Consider the following 13,524-nt stretch of genomic DNA (forward strand, 5'->3'; position numbering starts at 1 on the left):
AATCTCAGAACGCCTGAATTAAAATATGCGGTTGTTAGCTATGGATTTTTTTAGTTAAGTAAAGCCAGAAAATGCTGCTTTCTTTCTTTAATTACACGACCAGTTTAAAGTCTGGACACACTTTGTCATTGGGATAATGCCAAGAGTGTGAAAAGCAGCAATCAAAGCTAAGAGCAGCTATTATGAAGAATGCAAAATATTAAACAGGTTTTGATTTATTTCACACTTTTTTTGTTTACTACAGAATTAGATCTGTGTTCCTTCATAGTTTTGATGCTTTCAGTGGGAATCTACAATGTAAATAGTCATGAAAATAAAGAAAACTCATTAAATGAGAAGGTGTGTCCAAGCTTTTGACTGGTACTGTATGTTCTTTGATTAGGGTTGCGTTACAGACATTTACTGGGGGAAAAAAAGATTATTATTCATGAAATTTTTCCTGTGTTTCTATTTACCTTTTCCTCCTTTCTGCAGCCAACAGGCCAGCATGCAGGTGGAGTCTCTGCAGGAGCAGTTAATCGGCGTGGTGAAGCAGCGCGACGACGCTCTCGTCCAACTCAGAACCTCTCAGGAACAGGTCAACCAGTACGCAGTGTCGCTGTCCAACCTGCAGATGGTGCTAGAGCAATTCCAACAAGGCAAGTCGGCAGCTCGGACAAGATTATTCTTTGACTGTTGCAACGCTCCTCCAGTCTCGTGGCATCTGTTATGTTGTGCCGTTTTGCCAAATGTTTTTCTCTCCTGTGATAATAGTAGCACTTTCATTGTTTGTCTCAATATCAGAGGAGAAAGCCATGTACTCAGCAGAACTTGAGAAGCACAAGAAGGAGAAGGAGGAGTGGAGGAGAAAAGCTCTGACGCTGGAAGATCAAGCATCTGCTCTGCAGGTAAACCAGCAATCAGTAACTGATCAGACAGTTCATCTTATCAGTATCTGACAGGTGGAAGGAGTGCTTAGATCTTGTACTTGAATAAAAGTACTAGTACAAGAAATCGTCCTTTGCAAGCAGAACTCATAAATTTGCATTTAGATCCAAGTGAAAATATTAAAGTTTTATCAATAAAATACACTTAAAGTACCAAAAGTAATTGTCGTCATTATGCAGAAAGCCATATTTCAGAATTATATATCACTGGATTAGTTACTGATGCATTAATGTGTTTAGTTTTTTAAATTTAAAGCTGGTAAAGGCAGTTGAACTACTTTAAATAGTTTATTTCCTGGGTTACCTGTAAATTTCCCTTCAGCAATCTCTACATTTTTACCTAAATCTGAAATATTACACCCTATTTTTGTTGATTGTAGTTTGTGTTCTTCAACTAAATCTGCAAAAATGTAAAATAAATGTTGTGGAGTAAAAGGTATAATATTAACCACTGAGTTATAGTGGAATGAAAATAAAAAACAGAAGAAAATCAAGCTACTTAATGAAAGTAAAGCTCAGTACTTAGTTACTTTCCACCATTTATATTCAACCTGTGCTGTCAACATTGAAGCCGTAAAGTGATTACAGATCTTTTCATATCTTTAATGATACTGCAGCTGAATGAAGACCAGTACAGATAGATGTTCTTAAATGTCTTTTTCCTGTCTGTCAGTTGAACCTGGACGAAGCCAACGCTGCTTTAGATTCGGCGTCTCGTCTCACCGATCAGCTCGACCTGAAGGAGGAGCAACTGGAAGAGCTGAAAAAACAAGGTGAGGTGCAGCTGAGCGTTTCCACCTGCCAGCTTCCATAAATGTCCTCCAAGTTTTTTGTTTTTTTTTTCCTCGCTATAAATGTTCCGCATTATCAGACTGAACTCTGTAAAAACTTCAGCTTTGCAGGTTTACGGCTACATAAAGGAGTCCGCATGAGGTTGTAATAAAATAAATATTTTAAAGTGTTTTTTGAGCGGACTTGTTTCCTTATCACAGGCTGAATAAGTGAGACTCTAATCCCCCTTTATCCTGGGTTCCAATCTATTTTTATGTCACGCTCAGTAGATTTTGCCGTTATCAGATACGAGCATTACATCACAGCACATTCTCAGACTGTTTTTTTTTTTTTTTCACCGCTCAGACTTTATATTTTTCCAGACCTGATATGAAGCTTTATATTTGCTTTACAAATCAATCACCTATAGGAGAACTTGCATTGCGTCTATAAATAGTAGATTAGAGAATGTGCTGTATATTGATACCAATGAGAGACTAGCTCTGGTATGTCTGGTATAGCTCGGGTTTGTTCCCATAGCTGATATTGTGAACAGTGAATTCCCTGCGGTCTGTAAGTCCACACTGTTACACAACACTGTTATGAAGACATTTTATAGTCGAAAGACCCCTCTTGTCGTGTGAATGAGAGATTATTCTGTCTGCATTTGTTCTCTAGGTAACCAGAAAAAGACATGTCGAGCATATTTGCTTCATCAAGTTGCTTCATAAATCATTAAAAAATCCTGGTTAAGGGGGAGCTTCACCCGGCCGAGTACTAAAAATGGCCAGTGTTGAAAGTTTCATATTGCACACACTTTTTGAAGCTAAGGTATGCAGCCTGTACATTTTTAGAGACCTCTAAACACCAACTTTACTGTGAAACCAATTGTTTTTTCATTTTGAACAACTGGATTGAAATTAAGTGCCGATTTCTCAAAACTTGATTTTCGGACACGCATAAACTGCCCCTTAATTTATCTTCTTACGCTTTTGACCAAAACTTCCCATTTTGGGCATGCTGGTAGTATAGGCTATGTAGAATGCACCTATTGGCCATTTTGTCATATTTCACTGTGGTTACCATGGTAATGAAACAGAACAATTGCTACAAAGATTTTCATATAAAACTCAGCACAGAATGAAGTTATCAAAAAAAAAAAGGCTAATAGGTGAAAGGATCTTGACTGAGAATACAGAAATATACAACAAAAGTTAGTGAGTGTTACAGGCCACAGAGAAAAACTGAGAGCTTGAGATGCTAGAGGCCAAAGAGGGACAACAAGAGCCTTTGATTGGCTGGAAGAAATGAGAGCCTTTGATTGGCTAGGGGAGGTTTAAGTTTTTGGTTGGCAAGACAATACGGAGGCATTTGATTGGCAGGAGAAAATGGGAGCTTTTTTATTGGCTTGAGTAAAAGAAAGCCATGAATGGGCTGAAGAAATTCAGAGCCTTGATTGGCTCAAGAAAGCAAGAGTATTTGATTGGCAAGAGGCAGAGGAGAGCTTCTGATTGGCTAGAGAAATGAGAGCATTTGATTGGTAGAGAAGTTCAGAGCCTTTGTACAGGGTGACCCAAAAGTTTGGAAGCAAAGTTTAACTGCAGTGTCTATTTGAGTTGGGGGTGCATGAATTCACTCTTATTTTACCCATTTTTGTTGTAGCATAATAAAATAACTTAAAAGCATAGTATTTGCCGAGTGCAATAACTCTGAAGAAAATGAATAAAACCATAAGGTCCAGGTATGCTGGAGCATCACTTCAAAATGCAGGCCATCAGTGTCAGATTTCAAAACTCTTGATGGTAAAGTATCTGACAGTTTTAAAAAAAAATTTTAAACATCCAAAAGTACTATGAGGCAACATTTACTGGCCAGTTTGAGGAACCTTCATAAGCATGAATGAAGATACATTCCAGAAGATACCAGTGTAACCAGTTGGTGGAAACGTTCACAACTTTGTATAAGAAACAAACATGAACATGTTGAAATATGTTTGTTTTACACTAATCTGTTACTCTTCTGAATATATCAGTGGTATTGATTTATTGAAATAACATTATATTATTTGGATTATAGACTTTTCATTTGTTTCCAAACTTTTGGGTCACCCTGTAAGTGACCAGATCTTCCATATGGTCGCCTTGCTAAAATAATGGCCTCAGTCATTTTTTGACGAAAGTTTTTTTCCCCCCCTAATCATCATCTCATGATGCTGGCCACCTCTGGTAAAACTGCCTACATCCTGAGTTGAACAGATGATGCGATTCTACCCCTGTAGTATAATGGTTTAAATCAAGATAAAATGTGGTGTGGTTCAGTTTTTTTGTGTTTTCTGAAAAAAATGACTTAGGCCAATATTTTAAGAGGATGTCGACATTAAACTTCAGCATTCTTACACAATAATTACTTTAGAATATTTTATACTTTCTAACAAAAATCTATGATATTTTTTATTCGTACAGAAAGAGCTCAATCATTTTTTGCTCCTATCTATGGCTACTAAATCTTGTTGTTTTTTTGTAGTGGGTTGAATATTACTTTATGTAGAAGTCAGACTCACTTGTTCTTGTCTTACAGCTAGTGGGCTTCATTTGGCTGCAATAATTGTGCCATCTGGCTCACTCAACAATTTCTAATTCCCAATGAAAATGCACTCATTAACACTCTAGATATTTTGGTTTGTTTATATGGGACAGTTAATGTCAACTTAATAAGTTTAAATGAAATATTAGTTATGAGCCTTTTTAAATATATATATATTCATTTTTATCTAATCCCTCTGGCCTCCTGCCATTTTGCTATAGTGACCGCTAGAAAAATCAAGTTGCATGTTACAGATCTGGATGGTCAGAAGAGTCTTTTCTGAGTGTGTATTTTTCCTGAATGTGGACGTTTGGTGCCGTTTGTGCAACTGAGACATGAATATTACTATAAAAGATGAAATAACGTCGCATGATTCTGTTTGTTCTGCAGTGGATGTGAGACAGGAGATGCTGGAGGAGGCGCAGAAGAAACTGATGAACCTCCTGAACAGCACAGAGGGAAAGATCGACAAGTAAGTTTCTATCTTCAGTTTAATTGACGTTCTGATTAAATCCACTGATGCACCAGATTTCTTAGTTATTTTTCAGGGATTTTGGAAAGTCATACTACAAAAAAAATTGTATAATGTCTCATTTTTATTTGATTTGGGCAGTTTGTCGCTGTCCAGTGGAAATTATGCGCCTTCGAAATGTTTTTTTTTTCCCAGATAAATTACAGGATTAGGTGAACCTTTTATGGGTTGAAAAAATGTTCCTACTGCTTAAGCGACAAACACAGCTTTGGAAAACGCTTTGTTTTGTAGATGCACTGGTTTGAAAGGACATTTATGAAAAGAAATGTTCCCTTTAAATTCCTGCAGCTGCTTCAAACTGGAGTCTGCATTGTTTCAATCCCGATTTACTCCATGAGATAATATTCTTGTGTCTGCAGGGTCCTGATGCGAAACCTGTTCTTGGGATACTTCCACACGCCGAAAACCAAGCGTGCCGACGTCCTGAGGCTCATGGGAAGCGTCTTGGGATTGAGCCGAGAAGATGTTGATAAGGTGGGAGATTTCCAGTGAAATTTCTGAAGGGAATTCGAACAACTTAAACAGTCAGTTAGCGGAAAATGTTATGTCATAGTGGGAATAAACGCACGACGAGTCACTAGGCTAATAGAAACCAAAAGTACAGCTGTGTTGTAGCTCTAATAGTCCCCTGTGTTCTTGGGGAAAAATATCTATGATTAAGAAAATGGCTCATCATCATGTCCATGGTCACAGCGTTTTCAGTTCTTCCTTTTAAAGGTGGCTAAAACAATAAAAGGAACAATTTTATAATGTTGTTTTTACGATATTGTAAGAGAAAATGGTAAGAATACAAGTAGCATTGGTTGTCTTTGGGTAAAGCTGTTGCTGCTGTGGCATAGTCAGAATGTTACATACATGTTAACCCTTTAAGCGCCAAAGTCGCAATATTGCGACAAGCAACATTGCTGAACATAACAAGCCATAGCTTCAAATATACTGCCTCATGTAGTTCCTACTTTACACCAGGAGATGGCGGACATCTGGACCTTCAATCTGAGCATCATTTGTGGGCGTGTTTTCATTCAAAGTTTTGGAGTTTACAGAGTTTGAAAACCGAGGAGACGAGACTCGCCGTCGGAGCGTATCAGAGCGCAAGACGGCAAATTTTAGAGTGAGAAAACTCACCGTACCGAGAGGTCTGGTCAACGCTGACAAAGTACTTTGTCAAGTAATGGCTTACTCAGATTCTGAAGTGGAATATTCACCCTCTGATGAAGATGTTGAGTTGTTCAGTAAGACAGAAAGTGCCGCTGCGTCTGTGCGTAACGGCAGCGGGTCGGTGCGCCATGACAGTCCACGAGCAGCACATACTGGAGCCGATGCTTTGCTTCGGGGTGGCAGGAGGGGACGTGGTGGGTGTAGCTGGAGTGGTCAAAACACCGCTAACAATGAGGGGGATAGCAGGGGTTGGAAAAAAAAACGCGGAAATAGCAACAGACGCGGGAGAAAATGCACTGATAATAACGATGGAGGCTGCAGTGGCGTTCAGGGCCCCGTCGTAAATGACGATGATGATGGCTGGGTTTGCTTGACAGATGAGGAAGAGTTTCACAAGTGGATCAGACATTTTGATAAGCCTGTTGGGTATCGTTGAGACAGGGATCTGACAAATTCTGACCCAAACAATGCCATCTTGATCGTTAAACATCAATAAAGTTATGTAATCCATATGTCCGCCGCCTGGTGACGCCATAATATGCAAATTAGATGAGTGAATTTACTCCCATCATAAACTTTGGATCATACTGATGATTTTTCTCATTTACAGTTTGCCTTTATCGCTAACCATTTTGAAGTTACAACCTTTAGAAAAAATGATTTCAAAACTGAATATTTTATTGAAAAAACTGTGGCGCCTAAAGGGTGAGCAACCATTTATTTACATCCAGCGGTTTGTACTCGGATGTCAAATATGATCTGAAAAATTTACGAAGAAGTCTTGAAATCTGAAATGGGAAATGTGTGGGAGACCTGAGGCTATGTACTTTCCAGGCTGCAATGTTTTTAAACCACCTCACTCTTACACCGTCTGCGTTCCACTGACGTTAATGCCAAAACATACGAGTCTACAGTGAACTGTTATCAGCCTGTTTGTTCGTTTAGTCCTACTGAAGATGTCAATGAACTTCTGACAGACTGTATAATGATCAACACAGAGGGCGGGATGAAGCACAGTGACTCAGAAAGACAAACTATAAACTGGAATGATGCTGTTCAGGAGTCATAGCAGGTCTCTAAATGAGACGTGAAAATGTTCCTGTCAAATCTGTGTTAATGTTGTCAAGTGCTTTAATTTTGAAAGTTTGTGGCCCTTTTTCCCAAGTCATACTTTGCTTCTCAGGTCAACTCTTGAGAAAAGTCACACACGCGTATTGACTCAGATGAGGTGATGGATGCTACTCTGATGTTGGTACACTGCAACAGTTCAAGAACTGTTTTAAACAAGAATTGTTTTTAAGGATTTACTGTTAATTTTTGGATTTTTCACTCCATTTTGTCAAATTACACGTTAAATCACCAAAAAATATAAATTTGCATATTAACTCGAAAATAAAAGTGGCCCAAAGTGTAAATAACATCCCAAAAAATCTATTTTTTTTCAAAATCAGTTTATTCTTTTAAATGTTTGAATGTAAAATTCCACAGTTTTTATTTTATTTAAATTGACAAAAAGTCTAATTATTTTGCACATATTTTCTGTTCAAGAAAAATTCAGTATATTGAAAATTTAAAAATGGGTAATTACTTTTAAAACTGTTGTATGTTTTTTTTTTTTTTTTCAATTTGCGTTAAATTGCAGATATCATATATGACAACAGAAAAAAAACTATTAATTGACTGATGTATGTTATGTCCATATCAAAAATCAGTATTTTCATAAACAGTAATCTGTTCTTTCACAATGTTTGACCGTAAGATTACTGTTTTACTGTATTTCAGTATGCTATAAATATCATTATTTACAGATATTTTCCTTATTTTCAAAGTTTTTCTTGTTTTTTCTTTTTCAATTTTTTTACACAGTTTTTCTGGTAACCTTGCTACTTTTTTTGTCATATTTGGCAGAATTTTTTTTGAAATGTTGTTATATTTTTTAGAAATATTTTCTACAGTATGGTGCCGGGGGCTCTTAGCTTAGCTTAGCATGAAGACTGAAAACAAAGGGAAACGGCTAGCCTGGCTGTAACTGCGGCAATGCTCTCTAAATAGCACCATAATATGTAAAATACAAACATACATTGTGGTCTAAATCGCATCTTAAGTCCAAATCATGGAAAACATCCTGTTCTTTATAAGTTACCAGAGGGTCTGAGCTGAGTCCAAATCTCCAGTTTACAGCTCTGTTTCAGGGTTTCAGAATTCAAATTGAATTCACACTGCTGTTGCACAATATTTACAGAAAGTGTGACCTACTTCACAAGCTTCAGATGGCCAGAATCTGTGTCAGGGTGGCACATTTTCTGTCCCTACACTGTTTACAGACACTCGAACCCTGTGATGACAGACCTGGTTTGATGAATAATTGGGCAAACATGTCCTTCAGTTCAAACAGTCAGCTAGCAAAACTCACTGTTGAACAGGCCCTTAAAAACCCTCTCAGAGCTCAGCCCCGAAAGAGAAAGCATTTTCTAATCCAGATCTTCTGGCAGGAGCCTCCTGGAACTGCGTCCAACAATTCAAAAGTGTATTACCCAACTCTCTTAAAGGAAAACAGATACAGAGTGAGGGGCAAATGCGATTACAACCCCTCAGAAGACCCATTTTTATTGTGCTGGAGGTCATTCTGCTTTTTTTTTCTTCTCTCATCTGTCCCTCATCTGCTGTTAATGCTATTTAAATTTTCCACTCAACTCGTGATTACAGCGGCCAAGTGTCCCGCAAACCAGCCGACTTTTCAGAATCAGCCTCAAAGGGGCTCCTATCCCCCCCCTCTGGTTCCTTTTAATCCCAAAGCTGTCGTCCATACACTCCATATGGGGTCCATCCAGCTGAATGCTTCCAGGGAAATGACGCTGATGATGAGGGAGTATGAATGGCAGTGAGTGATAAGGTTTCTTTCAGGAGTGTGGGCTGTCTGCAAAGAATCACAAGAAGCCTGCACATCAGTTTAACTAGACAGTCGGCCCGCAAAATCATTTTCCAGAAAGCGGTGGCAAGCTGAAAGGAAACCAAGCGCAATTAAAGCTGAAATAATTCGACCACTTCTTTGAAAACGGAGGAGAATCTACTCTCCAGCCTGAGCCGTACAGTTTCATGTTTGCCGTGGCAGCACTTTGCATCCTTTGTCTTGGTTAAATAAGGGTTATGGACTTGTTCTGTGCAACTGATCGTAAAATATTAGGTGTCGGCTTTGGAGAGCAGTATTTATTGACACTACTTACCTCTCATCTGCAGATGCTGGAAGAAGACAGTCGGCACGGCGTTACTGGATGGATGTCAGGCTGGCTGGGAGGTCGAGGAGCACAAAGCGTCCCGAACACTCCTCAGAGACCCACCAGTGGTCAAGGGCTCAACTCGGTAAGAAACAAACAAGACCCCCTACCATGAAAATCTAGTAGTTGGTTTTTTTCTCATTACAGTTGAACACTTCCACCTTAAAACTGCAGAGAGCCGATGACAGGCTCAAAAACATGGATTCAGACTTCCAGGGTTTCATACGTCGCATACCTTAAGATCCAACCTGCTAGCTTGCTGGGTGGAACTTCATCTATGTCTGTGTGGTGTAGAGTAGTTTTACAGTGTTTTAGCGGAGTTGTAGGTGAGCTGGTGTGCTCGAAATGCAACAAATGCAAGAAAGATTGATGCAGAAGAGGCAGGGACTTCACAGGTAGTGGCATCGAAGCCCTTTTAAGGCAAGAAATGATGCTTTTCATGGAATAACGCTTCTAAATGTGTGACTTTGATACACAGGGAGATGAGTTTTTAGGTTTATTCTATGACCCGAAAGCGCATAAAACACAGACTAACTCTTCCGCTACACCTTCTTGGGCTGTTCTCCATCAATTTATCCAAAGGCGCTGGACTTTACTTTAAACAAATAATGATCCTTTCCCAATGGAACATTCAAAGCAGAATAAACGTTCGGTAGAACAGACCATAATGTTCACATAAACAATTATTGAAACCATCGAATGGAGTAAGTAATTGCAAAAACCGAAAGTTTTTGGGAAATGAACAACAACAATAATCATCAAAAATCAGTCGACAAGCGTCCATTTGCAACAAAACTAGGCATCCAGATGGTGTGTTTTCATGCACCAATCAGCCATGACACTTTAACCACTGGCTAATTTTGTGTAGCTCAACTTTGTACCACCAGAACTGCAGTAATTTGTCGGGGCTTTGACGTTGGATGATGGCAACGGATCCTTTGGGTCTGGTGGGTTGTGGGACAATAATTGATACTTTTTCTTGGGTTTTTCATGGATGCTCAGTTGGATTGACTTCTTAGGAGTTTTTAGGCTGGGTCAAGGCTTGGAGCTCTTGGTCATGTTCCTCGAGCCGTTACTGGGTAGTTATTGTGGAGTGGCATCGAGCATCGTCCTGCTGAGAGAGGCTGCTGCCATCAGGTTGCAGTGGGGGGTGTTGCTTGGCCTGCAGCAGTCTGAAGTTGGGTGGTATGTGTCGAGGTAACAGCCACAGAAATGCAGGATCCAAAGCAAGACATGATAGTGTTGAAATGTTTCCTGTTTTAGAAATTTAATGTCGTTGCTGATTCATGTACATTCTCAGTCACAATGCGGTCCATCTCACTCATCATGGCCACAACTAGAAATGACATAAAATCTGAAAAAGCAGTGCATCATGTCATTACATTTTGCCTTTAAGGAAGGATAAATCAGCACCAAATGTCGACGTTGTATTAAGACATGCAGGAACTCTCAATGGATTTGAAAAACAATTTTAATTTTCCAAAATCTTTACTTCCTGTGTCTCATGTTGGAGTTTCTCAACTGAACGAAGGCAAAAGGAACAAAAGAAGAAAGATGAGATGGAAAAACAAACGGGAAAGTGAATTAAATCAGTTGTACATTAGTAAAATTGAACAGTAGTGATAATACATTCACGCATTGACACCACAATGCTGTGATTAAATACAAAGGTCCTGCTATTTTCCTTTATTTTTTTAGAGGTTTTTTTTGTTTTTCGGTCCCATACATATTGTGATGTATTGTCAATTATTATTATCTTGCAATGTATGGAATATAGCAGAATCGCCACACTACTATCTTCCACATACATCCTCTGGCAGGCATCTCAAGTGGTTTTAAAATGCTTTTACAGGAATTTTAACGGTAGAGAGATGCAACAAAGATTCACTGTCTTGACCTCTAAAACCGTTTTTTTTTTCTGATTAGTAAATGTATACACTGAAATAAATCAAACAAATCTCTTCAAAGTAAAGAACAGGAATGCATTCACTCATTTGTTTAGTTTCACTTTGCGTCACTCAGAGTAGAGACAAGAATGTATTTATCCTTCCAGGGAAAAGTCTTGAGGAGGAGGTTGTGAAATTGCAACATGCAGGCACTTTACTTCATGTTAACACAACTCCCTTCATAGGAATTGTGTATAGATGATTCATAAAAACATGTTACCTCATGAAAACATGCACTTTCCTGAAATCTTATTTTCTTATTCCTGTGCTGGAGAGCACTTTGGCTGAGCGTGTGTTGTTTGAAATGTGCAATGTAAATATATAAACAGTGACTTCAGGTAAGAAAAATAGCAAACACAGAACCGTTTACATGTTTGTGAAACTGCCAAAGTAGAAGTCTGCACTCCATCAGGTTGTAATCTATACTTACTCATGCAGGAATATGCAGGTTTTCAGCTCGCTACTATGTGCTCAACTCTTATTCTTTAACAGGATGCTACTTTGAAGCTAAGTCTTCATTTTGAGCTCCCTGTTTTGGATGTGAAAGAAGATTTATCCCTGTTTTTCTTCATTCAAAATGTTACTATCCTATCCTCTGTTCTTTCAGTCCTTCTCAGAGATGTTTGTAAAGTTCCTGGAGATGGAGTCGACCCCGACTCTGCCAGCACCGAAGCTCCCGGTTCACGACATCAAGCCTCTGAGCGCCCCGCCTTCCAGAAGAACCAGCAGCGCCGCAGGTAAACGACCCCTGTGGGAAAACCCACCGCCAGGATGTTTCTTCCTCTCGTGCGCTTTAATCGCTCCTGTCAGACGGGAGGCGGCGTTCTTTCTTCATGCTTCCCCGAACACATCAAACTTAATTTAAACGTGATCCTCTCTTTCCTCGCAGGAGCCGCAGCAGCCGGCAAGCGAGCCGGCGAGTCCAATCCCTTCCTGGCTCCTCGCTCCGCCGCCGTGCCGCTGATGACCGGCTCCAGCTCCGGCGGCCCCGGAGGTCACCTGCTGATGAAGCCCATCTCCGACGCTCTTCCCACCTTCACACCCGTGCCGGTGTCGGCCGAGGCCAGCGGTGGAGCCGTGCTCAAAGACCTGTTGAAGCAGTGATCGCTGCAACACGAAATACACTAAACTGAGACATTTGGGCAGTTTTACTAGTTGTTGCTGCTCTTTTTTTTTATTATTTCCCGCAAAAATAAATGACCAGAGATTTATAGCAAAGGCTCTGTATCACCATTTTTTTGAAGGGGATTGAAAGTAGTTAGTTTTTTTAAGGTCAGTTTTACTCGCAATTTGCTGCGCTATGCAACAGACTCTCCCTTTACATCCACAAGTTTAACATTAACAATGAAGTGACTCCACAGAAAGGATGCAGGGTGAGTCGTCCAGCATGAGTAACAGACTAGATTTTCAAAAAAACAAACACTTCTTTTCATTGAAAATTACGTCTTAAGCTTTGATTTTTACTCATCGCTCCAGTTGTGAACACAAGTGACCTTGTAGACTCGCTGTGTGCAGCACCATACATGTGGGTTGAGCCTCATCATCATCATCATCATCGTCGCCTCCGTTTTTGTGAGAGGAAACCTTCAGCTTTCATCCTTCCACTTGCATTTTATTTCCTCGACTTTGGAGTAGTTTTTCTTTTCTTTTCAGCAGTGCAGTGAGCTGTTTCTGATCCAGGACTTTGCCTAAAAACTCTCTGGCGGCAGCAGCAGCAGACTGCATTCAGATTTATGTGGTTCAGTACATCTGTTAGAACCATAAAGACCTTTTTTTTCTTTTTTTTTTGTGCAGAATCTGGTCTTTTCCAGACGGCCAGACTGTGATATGCAATAAGCGTTGTAATTATGGCCGAAGCTGCTGACTGTGGTTGATGAGTGGCTGCTCTTATGTTAAAGTACAGCACTATTATATAGTTATATATATGTAAATGGGTGGCGTTTTTTTTTTCTTCCTATTTATAGGCACCAGAAGGCAGAAGAGAAGTGCCTGCATTTTTTGCTAATTAGATAGTTGTATAATCAGGATTGTAAATGGTTAATATAAATATATATATTTACAAAAAATGTAAAGACAAAAACTGCACATTTAAGAGGCTTTACCAGACCAGAGAGTAACTGAGCTGCTCTGCATTTTTGTATAGACATCAATCAGAATCCGCTGCAGAAGGAATGTTCCAGGGTTTCAGGTGTATTGATTTCAAAAATAGAAATGTATAAACTGTAAATTCTCAGATTTCTTTTCTAGATCTCAGATTTGATGATCTTTAATTGAGGAATTGGAATCAAAAATGAAATAAAGGTGCAACTGCTGACCCTCTTCCTGGTTGTCTT

The 13,524-nt window shown here is 39.4% G+C and overlaps 1 protein-coding gene across 1 annotated transcript in view; it reads left to right on the forward strand.

Moving 5' to 3' along the window:
• trip11 (thyroid hormone receptor interactor 11) overlaps window positions 1-13,510 on the forward strand; it is a 32,860-nt gene extending 19,350 nt beyond the window's left edge. The window contains exons 14-21 of the mRNA XM_051957266.1: window positions 475-638; window positions 784-887; window positions 1,600-1,699; window positions 4,671-4,752; window positions 5,172-5,286; window positions 9,208-9,330; window positions 11,799-11,928; window positions 12,081-13,510. Coding sequence (XP_051813226.1) covers window positions 475-638; window positions 784-887; window positions 1,600-1,699; window positions 4,671-4,752; window positions 5,172-5,286; window positions 9,208-9,330; window positions 11,799-11,928; window positions 12,081-12,295 — 1,033 coding nt within the window. The 3' untranslated portion in view covers window positions 12,296-13,510. The remainder of the gene's footprint in view (window positions 1-474; window positions 639-783; window positions 888-1,599; window positions 1,700-4,670; window positions 4,753-5,171; window positions 5,287-9,207; window positions 9,331-11,798; window positions 11,929-12,080) is intronic.
• Window positions 13,511-13,524: the final 14 nt, after the last annotated feature.

Source organism: Acanthochromis polyacanthus, chromosome 1 (genome assembly GCF_021347895.1).
Source record: "Acanthochromis polyacanthus isolate Apoly-LR-REF ecotype Palm Island chromosome 1, KAUST_Apoly_ChrSc, whole genome shotgun sequence".
In the NCBI taxonomy this organism is placed as follows: Eukaryota; Metazoa; Chordata; class Actinopteri; family Pomacentridae; genus Acanthochromis; species Acanthochromis polyacanthus.